The sequence below is a fragment of the Branchiostoma belcheri genome, unplaced genomic scaffold (assembly GCF_001625305.1).
Source record: "Branchiostoma belcheri isolate BF01 breed outbred unplaced genomic scaffold, Haploidv18h27 scaffold114, whole genome shotgun sequence".
Classification (NCBI taxonomy): Eukaryota; Metazoa; Chordata; class Leptocardii; order Amphioxiformes; family Branchiostomatidae; genus Branchiostoma; species Branchiostoma belcheri.
In genome coordinates this window covers 405,425-425,479 of record NW_017802536.1, presented here as the reverse complement: position 1 = coordinate 425,479, position 20,055 = coordinate 405,425, and the positions used below count along the sequence as shown (strand labels likewise).

At 39.0% G+C, this 20,055-nt stretch overlaps 1 protein-coding gene across 1 annotated transcript in view; it reads left to right on the top strand.

Annotated features, from left to right (window-relative positions):
- Positions 1–328: 328 nt before the first annotated feature.
- The window catches only part of LOC109462237, a 27,356-nt gene continuing 7,629 nt past the window's right edge, over positions 329–20,055 (top strand). Inside the window, exons 1-17 of the mRNA XM_019758772.1 lie at positions 329–377; positions 9,445–9,510; positions 9,999–10,079; positions 10,745–11,025; positions 11,358–11,458; positions 11,915–12,065; positions 12,329–12,377; positions 13,815–14,145; positions 14,323–14,435; positions 14,662–14,953; positions 15,263–15,505; positions 15,815–16,028; positions 16,262–16,561; positions 16,689–16,864; positions 16,989–17,184; positions 17,657–17,803; positions 17,905–18,106. Coding sequence (XP_019614331.1) covers positions 329–377; positions 9,445–9,510; positions 9,999–10,079; positions 10,745–11,025; positions 11,358–11,458; positions 11,915–12,065; positions 12,329–12,377; positions 13,815–14,145; positions 14,323–14,435; positions 14,662–14,953; positions 15,263–15,505; positions 15,815–16,028; positions 16,262–16,561; positions 16,689–16,864; positions 16,989–17,184; positions 17,657–17,803; positions 17,905–18,106 — 2,992 coding nt within the window. The remainder of the gene's footprint in view (positions 378–9,444; positions 9,511–9,998; positions 10,080–10,744; positions 11,026–11,357; positions 11,459–11,914; positions 12,066–12,328; positions 12,378–13,814; positions 14,146–14,322; positions 14,436–14,661; positions 14,954–15,262; positions 15,506–15,814; positions 16,029–16,261; positions 16,562–16,688; positions 16,865–16,988; positions 17,185–17,656; positions 17,804–17,904; positions 18,107–20,055) is intronic.

The following is a 20,055-nucleotide window of genomic DNA, read 5'->3' as shown; positions in this document are numbered from 1 at the left end:
TCGAACACATCGAACATTGCGGGTTACCTGGGGTCACGTTGCACGTTAGTCGTGCGCAATGACCCACGCATTCAATTTTATGTGCCTAAGATCATTACTGGGGTAAGTTTTTAATAGTCCACTTTTGGGTGGGAGGGAGATGGACTGAAATATGCTGTATTTGCTCCCAGGCAAATGTCGGCCTTTCTAGTTAATACGTAACTCTTCCATTAATGTTCTGACACTGACCTACAACGTGGATGCCCTTGTACGTTATATATCTGTTTCTTTGCCAAAATGGTGTCATTTGAACTTAAAATATGTGTTTTTATAGGTACAGCAAACAGCAATGAGGACTCCAACACTGGCCCTGGCCATCATCCTTGCCATGGCTGTGGGTATGTTATAAATCATCTCTTTTCAAATTAATATTGATATTTTAATAGTATTAAGTAAGAGTCAGACACATAAAATTCTAACTTTAAAAATGTTTATTACCACTTACAAGGTTCAAGATAAAACTTTATTGACAATCACAGTGTTGCCACTGAACCCTATTCAGAACCATTATTTTTTTTATCAAATGATCTCTAAAGGTCTTCCACTAGAATCATTAGTCGTTAAATAAAGCAACAATTTTATACCAGTCAGTCATCTGTATAATTTTCGGTGTTTCCTAAGGGCATCAGTTTCTTTTTTTTAAATTCATTAATTTTGATCCAAATGATTGACACGTGTCCATTTATCTGTTAATAGGATTATACATTGTAAATGTACATGTAATAAATGATGTATATGGTGAGATAATCCATGGTCAGGTGCGATAGTCACCAAATATACCACCGAGTGAGCGCCTTGTCAGGGATTATCTCACTATATACACCGATGATAAGGTGGGGTTTTAACGTTGACCTGTCATTGAGGGTATATTTTCAGTTGCGTTTGTCCGTCTGTTGGTAGACAAATAACTCAAGAACGTTTGAATGGATTGGTTTCAAGCTTGGTGCGTTAGTAGGGTATTACGAAAACTGGTAATGATTAGATTTTGGGCTTCCTAGTGGCTTCCTCTGGTACTGCTGCGCAACTTTGTCTCTATCCTTGCAAAATGGAGTTTTTCCTCACCCACTAAAAGTCGCAAAAGTGACGCCTATTTTTAAAAGCAGCGATCCACTTAATGTTAATAACTGTCGACCAATATCTGTCCTTCCCTGCGTATCTAAGGTCTTGGAAAAATTAGTATACAATCGTCTTCTGAAACATTTAAATCAAAATAACATCCTCTATAAACACCAATATGGCTTCAGAAAGGGCTATTCTACTTCTCTAGCACTCATACACTTAATGAAAAAAATATCTACCGCTATAGATAACAAAGAATACACTATAGGATTCTTTTTTGATCTATCTAAAGCCTTTGATACAGTCAATCATTCAATTCTACTCAATAAACTAAAACGATATGGTATATGTGACTCCGCAATAAAATGGTTCTCTTCTTATCTATCCGATAGACAGCAATACGTTAATGATAATAAATCACAACTTAAAATAATAGAATGTGGTGTCCCACAGGGTTCGATACTAGGACCCCTACTTTTTTTTTATTTATATAAATGACCTCGAAAAAGCATCCTCAATTCTATTCTTTATCCTATTTGCAGATGATTTTAATCTTTTTCTTTCAAACTCGAATTTTGATACGCTAGTAAACCTGGCTAACGAAGAATTGAAAAAGGTTATATCGTGGTTTGAGGCAAATAAATTATCAGTCAATGTTAAGAAGACATACTACCTTTTTTTCTGTAATAGAAATAAAACCTACAACAGAAGCGCCAAAATCTTTTTTAAAAAGTGTGCCCCTTTCTCAAGAGAGTCAAGCCAAATTCTTAGGTATAATCATTGATGAACGATTGACCTGGAAATCACATATAACTATGTTAGGTAAAAAAAATTTCAAAAACTATCGGTATTATTGGAAAACTTAAACATCTTCTTACTCAAAAAACCATTATTACCATATACAATAGCTTAATATACCCATATCTAACCTACGGGAATATAGTCTGGTGATGCGCCTACAAAACCACACTACAGCCCCTAGTTTTACTTCAAAAAAGATTTGTTCGTTCAGCCACCGGCGCCAGTTTCCACGCACATTCTGCACCTTTGTTTTACAAAACTTAAGATTTTGAATATTTTTTATATAAACAGACTTCACCTGGTGCTATTTACGTTTAAATTCCTAAACTGTTCTCTTCCAGACACATTTAATGGTCTTTTAAATATTAATTCCCATTTTTATACTTACCAAACTCGACAAAGTACTCATTTCCATATTCCCCTTGTAAGAACGTCATTATTGTTATTGTTTATTTTGCCTATGTTTGAATTATTATAATAACAATTCCTTATGTATGTATATATTATTTATTATATTATCAATTTCATTTCAATTTATGTATACTACTGTTTCATTATTGTTATTGTATCATTTTGCCAATTTTTTAATTATTTTGATAACAATTCCTTTTGTATGTATGCCTTATTTCAATTCAATTATGTTTACTTTTGGTTAGTATAGAGTAAGAGAGCTTAGCATAAGCTAAATAAGCTTTTTTCCCTCCTCCTGCTCCTGTTTTATTCATTATTGATTTATTATGTATCATTTTTATTGCTGCTGTGCAAATAATAAACAAACAAACAAACTAGTTTTTTTAATATTATATTTAAATATATTGTATCTAAATAAATTATATTAAAATATAATATTAAAATATCTTATGACCTGGACATACTAGGGTCATTAATTTTGGATCATGGGTAGCTCTTGCACTCGGGAAAAAGTCACGTGAGCTTAGGTCCCTTAGCAGCTTGTTATGGAACTGCAGGACAGTTTCTTTGAAAATCTTTAAGGGATGATAACTTAAATTCGACGGACTGTCGTAGTTTTTTGCATGTATGTATCTGAAGTGATGCTTGATAAAATCAGATTACAATTATGCAAATCAGGAGCTTATTTGCATAATTAGTCGTGTGGCGTCGTGGTACATCACTGGACTAAGAAACGGGGACAGTTCTACTTGGTAAGAGTTGCTCTTACAGTTCTGCTTCGCTGGCCGTCCAACTTCACCATGCCAAAATCACTACAATGCCAAGGTTTCTTGATCAATTCAAAACCTACTTGAAAATCTCCAACTATCGCCGAGCTATGGGGAGGCAAACCTAGAGTGACAATCTCACAGATCCGGCGATTTGCTGCGCACTATTTGGATATCCGGTCAGATTTAAATTCCGACCCGGAATCTTAACTGTGAAATATGTAATTAAGAATGACAGGAACATTTGCAGGTATTGATCATGTAAATGAAGACCTAATTTGAATAATTCATGTGAAAATGCTAAAAATTTAGAGTAGTAACTGCTAGGAATTAATACTTGCTATAAGGTCTCGGACCGTTTTTTTTTCGTGCTCGTAGAAAATCTGACTCTCTCTGCCAAGCGGGCGGTCACTTCCGTCAAGAACGTGGGTCGGAATATTTTGTGCTAGTTGAAACGGTGTCATTCTGCTACCTAATGGACTTGGTTGATATATCCTGCAGCCAAACTACCTGGGAATTATCGGGCCCTTTAAAAGTAAATTTTTAGAGGAAAGAGGTACTTTTTTCGTCATTTTTTTAAACATTGCTGCATGAAGAAATTCAGGAATTTGCTGCGCACTCTTTTGAACCCTGGTCAGAATTAAACTCCGACCTGGAACCTTAATTGGAAGGTCAGTGAAATTGATCATCACTAAACAATATTTATTCAAATCAGGATCTCATGAGAAAAATAATATATATAAATAACGGTACAGAAATAAACAAACAAAAGACCTACCTGGGAGAGGCCTTAACTATGCAAAATTAGACTGAACTGTTTTTCTGTCACCTTAGCTTGTGACTTAACCCTGCCTAGACCGGGGGGGAGCTAAAAGTGCCCGCGGCAACTTTGATGTCACCTAGCATCTGAACGGCTAGCCGTAGAACGACCAAACTTGGTGACTTTTCCTAGAATATTGTTGGCAACAATTCTTTATCATTGGAATAAGATAATATTTTTTGTGTTGCCATGGCAACGGGTTTCTGACAGGCATTTTTTGCTAAATTTAGTACTTTTTGTTTCAACAATAGAATTTTAAGGGTTTTATATCAAGTTACTCATGGTTTCTAATATTAATAATATCCCATATAATTTTATGTAAATTTGATGATTAAATATGTATAATTTATGCTAATTTGATGACGTCATTGGCCAAAATCCAAGATGGCGGACCATATCATTAGAACAGGTTATTTTCATTAAAATTTCATCAATACTTCCATTTCTTTTTCCAAACAAAAGGTTTAAATGAAGGTCTTTAGTATGTTTACAATGTATTTTAGGCTTTATAATGAAAAAAAAAACTACTTTTGAAAATTCAAGATTGATGATCCAAGATGGCAGATATCTTAAATATGCATGACGTCATTTTATGACGTCACCGGTGTTGCTAAGGGCAACATAAGACTTAGTACACCATAATATTCTGTCTTAAACACTTTTGGTACAGTTATGTTGAATACCATTTAGTTTTCAGGGAAAAACCTATTTAGACGGTTTTGGCCATTAAAATCACATTAATGACGTCATAATGACGTCATATTACGTCATAACGACATAAAAATTGTAGATATGATAAATTTTCACTAGTACACCATTCTCTAAAAATTTGGTGGTCATACGACATATCGTTCGCGAGTTCTTGGGGGGAGGGTCAAAAGACGCCCCCCCCCCGTCCCCCCATGTCAAAAAAAGCCCGGTCTAGGTAGGGTTAAAGTTAAGCCTAGTTTTAACTTGGGTTTTATGTTTGTGACTGGTTCTGTTAACCCAGGTTTTTCTGCAGGATAAGTTGCCTGGACGGGATGGAGCCTTGCTCGACGACGTCTTAATATAATTCCATTATTTTGTTACAGCGGGGGATTCTGCCAACATAGAGAGGCTCCTGCATCAGCTCCGATTGTTGGCAGGTTAGTTAACGCTTTGTGCATTGTTCTCTTTGTACCTCTCTGTTCCGTGAATAAAGTATCGGTTTCACACATTTTAATGAACACAATATCATGTACCATGTATGAGTAAGCTGTTACAAACTTCCTGATATACTACTTGTTGTAGGAAATACACGACAACTGCGGCTAGAACATCTTCTATTAAAATCTTTTATGTAGGTCAGGAAACTATTGATGAGGCCTCAATGACTCGCACCAAAGGGACAACTGTCGACAATAAAGAGACAAAACTTGACGAACTAATAAAGAAGTTGGGCCTTGTGTCCAAAAAATCGAATCCCATCGGTGAGTAGAAGTATTGATCTGCTTAATGGGTTGTTTGTATATGTTACATGGGAGATTGGAATCATGGGGAATCCGGAATCCTCCTAGGGGAGATTGGAATTCCTATCTCCCCTAAGGGAGATTGCAATTATGGAACTGCCAATTATGCCAGGACAAATCTTGATTCCAATCTAGTAATTCACCTACAATAGTAATAACGTTAGACTTACCTATACTGAAATTGATTGAAAGTTTAGGTGTGCATTGATTCAATCTATGAATTCTAGTATTTCTACTACTGAATTGGGATCTGAATATCAGGACTCCAATGTCTCCTGGGTTATTCCAGATTCCCCTAGGAGGATTCCAATCATTCTCCTAGGGGAGATAGGAATTACATTCTACCCAAGGGGAGGTAGGAATTCCAATCTACCCTTGGAGGATTCTGGATTCCAATCTCCCCCGTGACCTCTATATGTGTTTGTATGCGCCGTGCTTTTTAGAATTGGTTGATTTAAATAAATTTGGTTAGTAGTTACCTTATGTTAAGGTTAACAAAAAAAAAACGTCAAGGTAAGCAGCTATGGTAGGGAGCTTAATAATTAAGGTAAATTTGACTCAACTGCAACGAGCCTAAAGACTCATTTTTGACAACTTAAGTATTGCTGAAAACATACGCTAAATGTTGATAATTCAAAGCAATTACAAGATTCTCCGTTATTTTGAATTTACTGTAAAATACACACTTTACGCAGTCTTGTCATTGAAATGTCAATATCCTTGACAAAGCTATATGTTGTGTTAAATATGTTGTTTGCAGAAAATATGCTGTTCTTAAATATGAACTACTGTTTTCACAACATACAGAATAGAGGCCTAAATCTGTTACAGATTTTAATTGACAGCAAAGATTTTTCCCTGTGAAATCTGACTGTGTGCCTGGAAATATGGAGAACTACAGCTGTAGCGTATTTGCAATCAGAGAGACCAGGGTAAATTGCATAGTTTTCACCAGCCTAGCACCATAGCCTAGCACCTAGCGTAATAGCAACATTACGCTGCATCGACAAAAAAAAACAAGACGTTCAACGATATGAGTTCCACGATCTCATACCTTCGCCAAATGTTGTTAACCCTTCCGGTTGGCGAATTATACAATTTCAATCATTGATTTTGTAAATAAGAGCCTCATTTGCATGGATTATATCAGTTGATCATATTCTCCACCAAATGCAAATTTGGTCGATTTGAATAAATTATGTTCATTGCTGTTCACCTTCACTTAACTTCCAAATGTGGCAAGTATAAAATTCCCAACAGTTACAACTATGAAATGATAAAAAATTGCCACTAATTATGCAAATTAGGTCCTCATAATCTATATCCTCCAGATGTTTTTCTCGTTCTCAAGTAGATGTCACAAGTGTTCATCAGATTCATAGAATTTCCTCATCTATTGTGGAAATTAGCTACTGATTTGCATAATTGTCATCTGATTATATCAAGCATCACTTAAACTACCTACATACCAAACATCACAACAATCCGTCAACCGGTTCTTGAGTTATCCTCCTTCGAATTTTTTTTTTAACAAATGCCCCTGCAGTTCCAGAACAAGACGCTAGGGGACCCAAACGCATGACACTTCTTCACTAGCCCATGAACTTTTTGCCATCTAAAATTCGTGACCCTCGCATGTCCAGAAGTTATGCTGCAGTACCTAGGGTAGCCGCCAGGGGGCCCGAAATCTAATCATTTCAAGGTCTCATGAAAACCTACCCACCTACGAAGTTTCAATCCACTTTAACTTGGAATATAGAGCTCCTGGTGAATTCTAATACAACAACATAAATATTACTTTCATTGAATAAAAACGACTCAAGATATTACTGCCGGTGAATTTTATGACTACAGACTGTCCTGGGTGCTGAACTGACTATTCAGCTGATCATGATAGGCTAATACATTACAAGGACGGTATTCTTCTTTCTTGAGCTCTAAAAATCATAGGTACATAACACTCCTCGCCCCAACGTCTACCCACTGTCACTGTCCGCGGCCAATGCCAAGTTCTCCAACTCCTACCTACTAGGTACAACTTCCCATCGGGGCCATAATTTTGTTCCGTGTGCTTCTCACATCGTCGCTACTTTCTGGAGAATCCTCGCCGAGGGAGAGATAAATTCCCCTAAAATTTATACTATCAAGGTCCCCAAGCACGTATTTCAGCGTAAATCAAGACATTTCGTGACAAAACCCAGAAATTTATGGCCGAAAAGACACTAAAAACAACAAGGCTGAGGCAATAAAAATCATTGCCTAGGCGACGACTGAATGATATATATCATTTCATGTGGTGGAGCTAGCAATCTACATCACAATTATAAGAAAAACAGATTTCCGTATCCATATCTTATAAAGACATGCACGTAGTGAAATTAACAGGATGGATGGAGGAGGTGTGGGGCAATATACCAAATACACGTATAAGAGGAATCAGCCGTTCTTCCCCAGTAATATAGATTTCATGATGACAAACTTACATACTTTACTTTGGTCGACTTCGCGATCGAACCAAACTTAAAACCATCCTCCACTTTACTCTATCCTCCACCAGAGACTGGATTTTACGTCTGATCTGAAGTTGTTACTCCTAGGACTTTTTTGTCCCCAAAGAACAGATAATTTCTTTTATCTGTGTGATTTGTTTGAATGAACCCACCCCACCGGCCTAAATGTTCTTGGGGAGGGAATATCAGATTCCTGATCAAATGATCTTTGGCCAAAGACAGCTGTGCTCTTCATCCATGGTGTGGGGAGAAGACAGATGACCAGTAATTAATCATGCCAGGCAGCTGGATGGTTGGCACTTGGGCACTCGGTGTAAGTTACCTGCTTGGTCCAAAAACCACATTGGCGAAGGTTACCTCAAAACCAATTCCCTAGGGAATGAATTCGTGTAATTTTTGAAATTCTTTCAAAGCGATCGTAGTACTTGCACAAATGCCTCCGACCCAAACCCAAAGGCGTCGCCAAAAAGAAAGTTCTCGGCAGGCGACAGCCGCCATTTGAGAAAATCTAACCGGGGAATGACGTAAGTAGTGGTTACGTAATGCGATTTGACCCCTGACCCCTTCCGGCCGCTAGCGGCGCGGAATCAGTTCCGTGTTTGGCAACGCGGCTGTTTTCGCCCAAGAAATACCCCAATTCCGAGACCCGCACACAGGACATGTACTGTGATCCCGGATATATCCGAGACCCGCAGCTTAAGGAATAAATATTACGCACCAACACACTTACTAGTTATGTTTCCTGGCAAGGATAGGCGGTACAAGTTGCAGGCTCATTAACATAATATATGGACAGATGAACAGTGCGTGTTTTTTGCCAGTTTATGACTCGCGTGAGCGACATTTTAACGTGAAATCATATTGTGAATGTGTACCTTTGTCAGGCGTGTTGTAATGTGAGCTTTTTTTTTAATCTTATTGTAGCACAGTTTTTAGCGATTCAAGCACGTAAGACTACGAAAGGACTGTAGGAATAGCAGCGAGCCGATGGAATGGTCCGTTGAACGATTGAAGGATCCATTGAACGATCGAAGGGTTCACTCATTTACCTATCGTTTTGTGCGCCCCTTTTTAGGGGCTACTATTTTTTGTTTGGTCCGGTCTACCATTAAACAGGCCACTCATCCATCCCACCATATTGCGTTTGCTCGGCCTAATTTGCTCCGCTTAGGCCGAGCAAACGTAAAAGAGCACATTTGTTGCATACGATTTTGTTGTGTAAAAAAAACGGCGGCAAACGACAGCATTTGTGTGAAAGAATTATTTATTGGACTGGTTAGTAATGTACATATGGCATTCTTATTAACTCCAGAAGACGGTGGTGAACAAACTCTAGATGTAGACATGACAGGACTTGGAGATCAAGATCTAACCCCAAAAGGTAACGATTGTCCTCGCGTCTCCTTTACATCGCATTTATTAACACTTATGATCCTTTATGTCTTTACTAACGACGTGCAATTATAGTTCAGGACTCATTGTCTATAAAAGCGTTTATCTTACAAGGACACATATATCTACTGTGTAACTTGCTTCGTGTTTTACAGAAGTGGAGGGAGAAAGAGGTGCGGATGTACAGCAAAACTCCCACGAGACAGATTATGATTCAAAAGGTATGACTATTCTAATTGAGTCAAGGGGGGCGTAGCCAGGTTAGGAACAGTCCACGTGACCTCAAATACACCTGCTGGATACCCTCACCTGGCACCTGCGTGCTGAAAAAAAACAGCGTAAAACAAGAGAATTCTCAGTCGGAGCCCAGGAGACCGGCCAGGACAAAGGAGAAACGAGCGGACGAATGTGACGAAATACGCGTTTGGGGGGGAGGGGGCAAAATAAATGCGCGCGTGGCTGTAGTGTGGCCTGATACAAAATATAATTATTAGCACCAAACACTTTTTCAATCATCACATTAGACATATCTAATTACGGAAAATGGCTATAGCTGTCACTGATATTTGATTTACCTTTATCCTACCTCAACAACGCTTTATTTCAATTTTCTGAGAGCATTAGATTTTGACATGATATGATACGTTTTCGTACACGTATTACGTAACGTGGTAACTTATTCAAATAATACATCTTCTCTCAACTACAGAATACGGCGGTAAAGAGGGTCCAGATGTAGGGGAGAATTACGGCATGACAGAACTTAAAAACCAAGGCCCGACTTCAGAAGGTGACTACTATTATATTTCTTGAAGGAGGTGCAGTTGTAGATCAGAAGTACGACGTGACAGAAACATATTTCCAGAGCCCCTATTGATTTGATAAAACCATTGTAGGATACCACACTTTCCAATATCAAACATTGCGTCTCTATCAATTAACTTTACCTAGACTGGACTCTTTTGGGGGCTCGTTCGCCCCCCCCCCTCAGAACTCGTAAATGTCATATCGTATTGTCACCAAATTTTTAAAGGACCCTGTACGAATAATAATAAATCAATTTCCATATCATTATGACGTGTTCTGACGTAATTATGACGTCATTCATGTTATTTTATTGCCTAAAACCGTCTAGAAAGGCTATCCTCGTTTAACTTAATGGTATACAATACAAGTTTAATTACAAAGTGTTATGATAGAATGTCAAGGTCTACAATAACGTATGTTGCCCATAGCAACACAAAGTGACGTCAAAAAATGACGTCATGCATATTAAAACTATCCGCCATCTTGGATCGTCAATCTTTAATTTTCGAAATACTATTTTAAGTTATATGTAGCTGTTGGCCTGGGAGAAGAATAAACAGGTTACTTTTTTATAGAATTTGTTCTAGTAGATTATGTTACTCAGATTCCAGCAATAAGATCATGATATTAACCTCATTAATGATATAGCATCGCAGAACAAGGCTGGAAGTTCTACTGACGGCTACAAAGAGACCAAAAAGGTAGTCCCTGCATTTCTGGCAGCGGCAGCAAAAGAAATAGGTGGAAAAGTCGTGAGCAAGCTTGGCGACAGGATCGCGGAAGGCGTAGTGGAGAACCACCAGGAGAAGGTGGTGAGCGGTCTGCAGAACTACCTGGGGAAACAGATGGACAAGTTCGACGATGAGTACAAAGAACTGCTGGAGGACACCAGTAGGCTGGCAGCCGGTTTGAACAGGCCGGTGGAAGAGGTGGGTTAACCCCCTGCCACACATTCAGAACCTTCCTAATCGCAAGCTGGATAACGTTGGCTAAAATTCGGGCGCAGTCTGACCAGATTTAGCTTGGCCACCCCTTCCTCTGAAAAAAAAAAGAATCGAATTTGAGTTAAATTCGTACGCAAAACAACAGAACAGTTCTTTGAATATAAGATGGTATGATAAGCCAGTTATATCTGGTATAATGATTTATCATTTTAGCTTCACAAAAAATGGACCATTTACCCTGGTGTACATTGCGGTAACACACTGATTGTGAGAATATCTTCACGAATATTCTTTATTAAACATTTTACGGTTATTAGGCGGACATCCAGCTTGTTCCTAGACCAGGCGCCACGATGGGTAACATGTACGCACCACCAGGTTGGGATATCCGCCATAAGTACAAGTACAAGGAAGACAGGTTGGTTTACGATAGTTTCTCACAATCCTACTCCTTTTCGTTGTCTTCATTACTATGTTGCGGCAACCAAATGAATGGATGAACTAATAAATGAATAAATGACCTTTATTACAGGTCACAACAAAACAAGATGAACAGATACAGTTAATAGATACCAAATGTGTCATACCTAAATAGATAGCGTGTAAACTTCAGCTTTCACCAAGGGTGGTTTGAACATATTTTGCTAGAGTCAAAATGGACTTTTAAAAAATGTGATGAGAGCTCATGGAAATGTTATATTCATTTAAGCATGCCATACCGCATGGAAAGTCTACTTTAATTTTTAAGCTAACATTTGCACACACAGGAAATTATAAACGGAAATTAAGCACATGTACCAGTTTATTAATACTAGATAAGGACAAGATAAAGTTTGTTCATATCACAAAATAGTACGCTTTATTATATTAAAAGAGATGAAGACAAGGTCAGTTCCGGTGGACAGGCATTAGCCTACACCTACCCAGCCGGACTAGGACCAGTTCTGATGAACGGCTGCTTCGGGACAGGCTACAAGAATGGAGACCCCTGCTATAAGGCCAAGATACCAAGAACAGGCTGTCCGGTAAGTGCTACGTCTGCCTATTAGTGAGAGAGCATTCGTTAAATTCAGTCTATTTCTGCAATAAATTTCAGATCTATTTGACTAAAAGACACAAAACTACACTGAACATTGGGCGTTTATCATAATAATTGCTACGGTAATAAAAACGGTTTGCTTGTTTTGTGATGTTGATTTCTTCCAACATGTGTACCGAAATTTCCAATATTTCACCCTGGCCATTTTAATGTTTCTTGGAAAAGTTGTTAAACCTTTGCAATAAACAGAACCTGATTGACGGTGCGACCTACCTCGGCGTCGGGTTTGACGGAAGAGGCGTGTACTCGGCTGAGTCTAGGAAGAAAAGTGTCATCCAGAGATCATGCAAAAATTTGCAAACGTAAGAACTACAAAATTATTTCCATTAAATGAAAATAGTTTAAAACCCTTACGACTAATGATTTCATGATATCAACCCCTACTCTGATTTCGGAATTGTGTAGCTTGCTGATAGGTAAGTACTTAAGCCAAACGAAGTCAATTATATGATACCACCTAACTACATTTTAATATCAATCCCACGATCTCATACCTTCCCCAATTGATGTTGATCGGTGGACAAATTATACATTGTAATTCATTGATTTTGCAAAAAAGAGCACCAATTACATGGATTGTATCCATTGATACATATTATCCACCCAATGACAGCATGATCTTAACAAAAAAGGCTATTCTAGCACTTTGTAATAAATTATGCAAATATGGTCATGATTTGAATGAATTATCTTCATTGCTGTTCATCTTCACTTGTATTAACTTCCAAATGCAGTTACTACTATGAAACTATATAAATTCTTCATTAATTATGCAAATGACATCTTCATTTACATAATCTATAGCTCCATAGGCTGTTCTCGTTCTCAAATGCATATGTCACAAGCGCTTCATGGTCCTGTTATGGAACGAAGCAGATTTATAGAATTCCCTCCTTAGTTATGCAAATTAGCCCCTGGTTTGCTTAGTTGTCGTCTTGTTATGTCAAGCATCACTTGAGTTACCTACATACCAAAAATCAAGACAATCCGTCAACCGGTTCTTGAGTTATCCTAATTCAACTATTTTTCAAGAAACACTCCTGCAGTTTTAAAACAAGCCGCTAGGTGGCCCAAACCCATGTCACTTCTTCCCTAGCCCAAGAGCTATCTAGCTATCTACCATCCAAAATTCGTGACCTTAGCATCTCCAGATCACGAGATGTTACAACCGGAAGTTCTGCTGCAGTATCTAGGAAAGCCGACAGGGTGCCCAAAATCTAATTATTCCTAGCTCTCATGAAGACCTACCAACCTACCAAGTTTCATGACAATGCATACTAGGCTTCTTGAGTTATACTGTTCTTGGATGTCCATCACAAAGTCTGTTCATCTGTTCACAGACAGATAAACAGACAAACGGACAGACGGGCAAACGTTACTGAAATCATAACCTTCTTGGCGAAAGTAATAATCATCCAGGCACAACTACAGATTAAATTCTGAAATCAAATGTAAAGTGTATGTGTGTGTGTGTGTGTGCCCTTTTGCAGAATACAGAAAATAAAATATAAATACCAAACCCTTAGTCGAAGGAATGTCATCATTAGGAATGTTATCATACATCTAAACTAATTTTGCTTTCATTAGAAAATTCGGCCAATTTCAAGATTTCCCTTTAACGAACCGAATACATAGGAACTTCTTTTCTCTTTGAACAGATACGGTAAAAACGAAGTCCCTGACTCTATGACCGTGCAAGGTATATACGACACAGATGTAGAATCCTACACCTTCAGCTCAACGGAAGAATACAGACAATACCTTGCGGAGAAATCGGCCGTCACTTCTGCCAAGGCGATGTTCCAGGAAGAGATCAACAAGGCGTCTGGACACGGAACAGTGGGTGGAGCGTTTGGACTTCTTTGGTCAGCAGGAGGAGGAGGATCTAGTCAGAGGGGCACATCCAGCCAATCATCAAGCATCAGTGCCAGCTCTTCTGCCAGCGGTCAGCTTAGTGAGAAGCAGACACAAACATTCATGGCCATGCTGGAGATAAACATATTCAGGTGACAAATGATGCTGCTTCTTTTACATGTCAAATATACAGTGGTATTACATGACGAAATATTTGTTTTCTGTATGAAATGGTATTAGCACTAAAAAGCCAAAGATGAAAGATATTCGGACTATTTTGCTTTGGAAATTGAATGGCCTGCTACTATCCTGTGTTTCTTGATCCCTAGGTATGAGATCTTTATGGATGACGTGACGCCTGAACAGTTAAACGTGGGCTTCTTACGAGATTTTATCTCCCTGCCTGAGTCCTACTTCTCTGTCGGAGCAGAAATAATATTCCGTAAGTAGAAATAATATTCTGTTTAGGTATATCAAATCCATTTGATTCTTTAAGTAAGGCAGATACATTACTCTCAGCCACCATTAGAATAATATTTGTAAAAATGACGTATTAATAATTAGTTAAAATCACTTTAGTGGTGATGCATCCGCTACAAATGGTAATTTTTAATACAGGTTTATTGTAAGCTGTTATATACAGCAAGGTTGTATCACTTCCATTTCAGAAAACTTCTACCTCCGCTGGGGAACACACTACATCAAGTCAGCCAAATTCGGAGGCCAGCTGAAGATCATCAAAACAAAACAAGCTACAAAGGACCTGTCGATGTCTGAATTCGCCACTAAAGCCGAGGCTGACTGGAAGATGACTCTCAGTACCTTTTCAGCGCAGGCGTCACAGACCAAGTCCAGTAGCTGGTGGCACGAGCACGAGTCGAAGACCGAATCACAACAATCGTCTGGACAAGCAGCTTCCGGTTCTGAAACACAGGCCAACAGACAAGAAGAGAAGCAAGAGTAAGTCTGTTAATGTAAGAATTATATATATATGCATGTATACAACTTGTTTATTATCAATTACAAATACGTGCTGCTGTGTGATTTGCAAATGTATAATTATCATTGTACCGAATGACCTTGCTTCTTTTTTAATGTCAGTTGCATTTACTTGTGCATATTCATTTTAAAAGCTCTTCTTTATTCACAGAAAACACCTATGCATTACTGAAAGGGAATGTTTTAATTTTAGAGCCGATATGTGGTTATATTTACATTATAATTCCACTAAACAAAATCAGAGCTCAATATGTTATCACTACCATCCAGATTATCCCAGGAGTACAGTAACGAGGTTCTGGTGGTTCAAGGCGGAGACCAGAAGATCGCCGCTGCCATCACGGAGATGTACACGACAGCCCTAACAACAGAGCTGAAGGACTGGTTAGAGTCCATTAACGATTACCCCAAACCCTTCTCCTTCGTGTTGAGGCTGGTCTCAGATCTACTGAACATCCCCTTCGTCTCGCTCTTCCCTGCAGGAGAGGTGGACTATGGTTGCTTTGGTAGGAGGTAAGACTATACAATCATGTAAATAGCCTTTTTCACTTAAACCTTCATAATAGTAAATGGTAATTGAATAAAGTAGTCAAAATAGACAGGTTATCACTTTAGACAAGATTCTAATACTAGGTGTCTAATTATATATATATATATATATATATATATATATATATATAATAAGTAAATAGTGCATGCACACAGGTAATGTTCTTAGAGCAACGGGTAATTAAATATTTGACTTGATCTGTAATATACGCGGTTAACAATATAAAGTTGACCATAGTAGAATACGGAATAATCTAATTATTATAATTTTAGGAACCTAAAGACAGAAGTTGGAACTGGTCGAAAATATTACACGCAAAAGACAACAAAACAAGGAGTTGGTGACAAAGGAAGTAAGAATTGGACTGAGGCGGTAACGGTCTCTGAGATCCGTTATTGTAATTTTGAAAACCGTAAAGCCCTTGAGGACAGCATGACCAAGAAGAGGCTGGCACTTCAACGTGCTGTTACAGTGTACTTAGAAGAGGTAAGAAGAATATTTGTTACAGTAACAATGCCGTTTTGTAAATAAACTTAATTCCATCTCATCAAGTGTTTTATTGTACATGTACCTGTTCCAATACCTGTTGTATCGAAGCAGTCAAGGATATTATATATATATATTAGAGCTTCATTCGCCTTGAAGTTCCAGTCCATTGATGATGGTAATCTGAAATATCAGAACATAGACATTACTCATTAAGCATGTTTTACCTGTAGGGTCGTATCCTGAGTTCAGACTTCCTCCTGCCCGCTGGAGAGGCAGGCTGTGAGACCGCCATGTTGGCGTTCCTTCAGGAAGACAACACCGGCGTGCCCACATGGGAAGACATGACCGGAGGAAAGGAGTTCACAGTTGTCTTTGACATGCCGTACGACATCCCAGGGATTCTTCAGGCACAAGACGTGCTGACACTTAAGTTCTATCGTCACAAGTGGTTCTCTACAAGAAAAGGGTTTGTGCCACATCTCTATGATGGCTACAAAAACGGAGGAAGCAACGACGTCCAATGGAAAAAGGTAAACAATTTGAAACATCATATATTTTCTTCAACATAACATTTTTCTTTACAATCCTAGTACTTGTTTCGAAAACTTTACAAAAGCAATTTTACATCTGATGATCTGTTATATGACGATTCCGCAGGTCAGCGTCCAGGGTCTTGTCATGACGTATGATGAGGGAACAGGTGTCTTCACGGTGACGGATGACGACTTTAAGGCCTCGGCTGCGCTTCTTGAAGACTTACCAGACTGGGTAAACGGTCATGACGTAGCAAGAGCTGAGTACAAAAAACTACTCAACCACTTGAGCCAGAAAAGGTGAGTAAACTATGTGTCAAGCAATCATAATATATTCACATGAATCATATTTTGGTATTCCCTAAATGACATAATAAGATGGGGGGGCGTATTATGTATAAATTTGTTGCTTGCTGTTCTGCAGTGACACAGTTGGAGACGTTCCGTGTAGAATCCAGTGGTCAAACGCACATCGCTTCGATCCGACCGATGAAGGAAAGTGTATCCACTTCACTGCAGCATCAGACGGCGACATCTTTGTTGTGTTTGCCAGCATTCCGAAAAATCATGAGACCTGGATATATGTACAGATCTCACCTGAGGGAGTTGCATTATATAAGGTCAGCACGCTTACTGTTGTGACTTGTACCCTAAACCGGCAAGATTTCCTGTGACACACAATATCCTGTGTTTTACGCAAATCAAGATTAGAATAGCACTTTGCCTTTCTATTGATTCTCTTCTTGAGCAACATTCACTAACATGTTTTTTTTTTTGTTCAAAGGCCATGGATTTTTTTCTAAATGTACCAAAATCTGAGATATGCGCATTAGTATAGGTTATTAGGCATGTCTTTCACAATTGTATGGGACAGAAAGTAACGGAGATGTCAGTGCTTTTAAGATGTCAGCATGAAGCTATTCCAAGGACTATGGACAGAGTTGTACCTGGTGTAGACAAGATTCCTCAACTTTCATCAGGAATGTAATTTCCGATTAATTCACTTAAGAGTATAAACTAGTATTTATAGAGATAGCGCTGCGGGCTGCAATGTGTAATAGGACTAACAGTTAGTTCAAAACACACCTGTAGGCACTTCGGCTACAAACAACCCACCTAAATGACAACGCCGGTGGTCTGGGTTCGGCAACCCTGTACCAGTCGTACTTTGTTTGTGTGACTGAAGATGTGGACGAGAAAACAACTGTCGTTCAATACGGCAAGACGCCTGACAATGAGGTGCGTGTATATAGATCAGTAGCTTAGGCATTCGTCCATTTACAAAGATGCTCCTTCTTTAAGAAAAACCAGTAACATTTTTTCACTCAAAATGATGATAGGAGCGTCCACACGTCTGGTTGAGTTTCACATTCAACGAGTTGGCGTCCCTTCGCTACTATTCCTTCGGCAGTGGAGAGTCTCCTGTCAAGGTCATGGGGCTGTCACTACTGGACAGGCCGGCAAAGGACTTCATCATCTGCCGAGAGGGGACGGAGATGGTCAACGGGGTTTGTCAACAGAAATGTCACTCTGAGTGCAAAGGTGACTCTAGCTAGTTTTTCTTGGCTATCTAATTTCATCTTGAGGGTGATTTTGTCATGAAAACATAGCCGAAACTGTTGAGTGCCGCTACCGCGTGCCTGCGAAGCTGGTGTGTTAGGCCGAAGGGCGGTTATACCGGCTTTAATAATACAGAAGACTTTTTGCCGGCCTAAGGCCGGTAATAGAAATGGCTTAAATGCACGTAGGTACAATGTAGGTAGGCAGGCAGGCAGGCACTTTGGTATCTTGGAATGGTAGTTGTTACATTAAACTGTTATTGGTGGTATTTCGGACCAAACAAAAATAGTAACCCTTAAAGAGGGGCGCACAAAACGATGAATAAACCGCTCTACCTGGTGAGACAACTATGTCATCCCAACCAGGTAAGCACAATGCACGTAGACGTATGTTAGCCTCGGTTGGACCCCATCAGCTATGGTACATAGAACCAATTCACAAACCATTTATAGGCCATGCCATGCCATGTTTTGGCTGTTTGTGATTGCCATGCGCATGCCATGTCATGCCTTGCTTGACTGTGGTCATTCATGAAGAAAGCACATGGAATTGGGTATCTTTAATTCACATTCATATTCTCATATGCATACATAGTAGTCAAGTGCGTTTAAGCAATACCGCAAAAATCTGTATCAACGCCTAATACACGGAAGAAAAATATCGATTTTTTGCAACTGCATGAATGATGTAAATCAGGAAACGCAAGAAGGTTTATCGACACGGCCACAGTTCGAGGTGTGCCATGAAAAAATGAAGGGTCGTGAGCAATAAGGAATAACATGAATATAATCCTTATATGTTTATTTATTGCCCGGCCTCAGCACCAGCTAGTTCGTACGTAGGAACATTCGATCGGCAGCGATGCTCGTCTAAGCCCCGGACATCGAGGGTTCGAGTCCCGATGTTGGCGTTCCGTTTTAGTTTTCTTTTTTACATCCGTTATTACCTCCATAAAATGTGTCATGGAGGTTATATTTTCAGTTGCGTTTATCTGTCCGTCCGTCCGTCCGTCCGTCCGTCTGTCTGTTGGTCAACAAGATAACTCAAGAACGCCTGGATGGATTGGTTTCATACTTGGTGTGTTGGTAGGGTGTGACGAAAACTGGAAATGATGAGATTTTGGTCCCCCTAGTGGCTTCCCTTGGTACTGCAGCGCAACTTCCGGTTTTGATATCTCGCGATCTGGACATGCTAGGGTCATGAAATTTTGATGGAAGGTAGCTCTCGTGCTTGGGAAGAAGTCACATGAGTTTGGGCCCCCTAGCGGCTTGTTCTGGAACTGCAGGGCACTTTCTGGCGTAATGTTTAAAAGCCAATAAGTCCAGACAGGAACAACATATTTTCATTATTTTTGGTGTGTAAGTAGCTGAGAGAGCGATGTACATAATTAAATGCAAATTATGCAAATGAGGACTTTATTTGCATAATTAATGAGGAAATTCTATAATTACATTGTTTTACATTATACTATGTAACCTATGGCAGGCGGAACTTCAACAGATACTAATTATGCAAATGATGACCTAATTTGCATAATTAATGTGAAAATTCTATGATTTCGAAATGGTGAATGATGAGAATGTCATACTTGGGACATCTGTAAGTTAATCAAAAGTTAACATACATCACGATGCATATATCATGTTAATGCGGTCATTTGGACAATTAAAGAAGAAATTAACATTTACTTATCAAGATCATATTTCATGGAGGTATTAGATCTCGGAATTCTAGTTTTGATTTTTTTTATTGTTCTTACTCAGGAATGTCAATGAGATACATTTTACTCATTTGTACTTTTGCACTTCGGTGCTTTGTCTGGCATGTTTTGGGAAGCTAAGTTCGCCGTTTGAATCCCGCTGTCAGCATTATTTTAATTTCCTTTTTGACAAGTCCGAAATGCCGGTTCTTTTAACCCTACCTAGACCGGG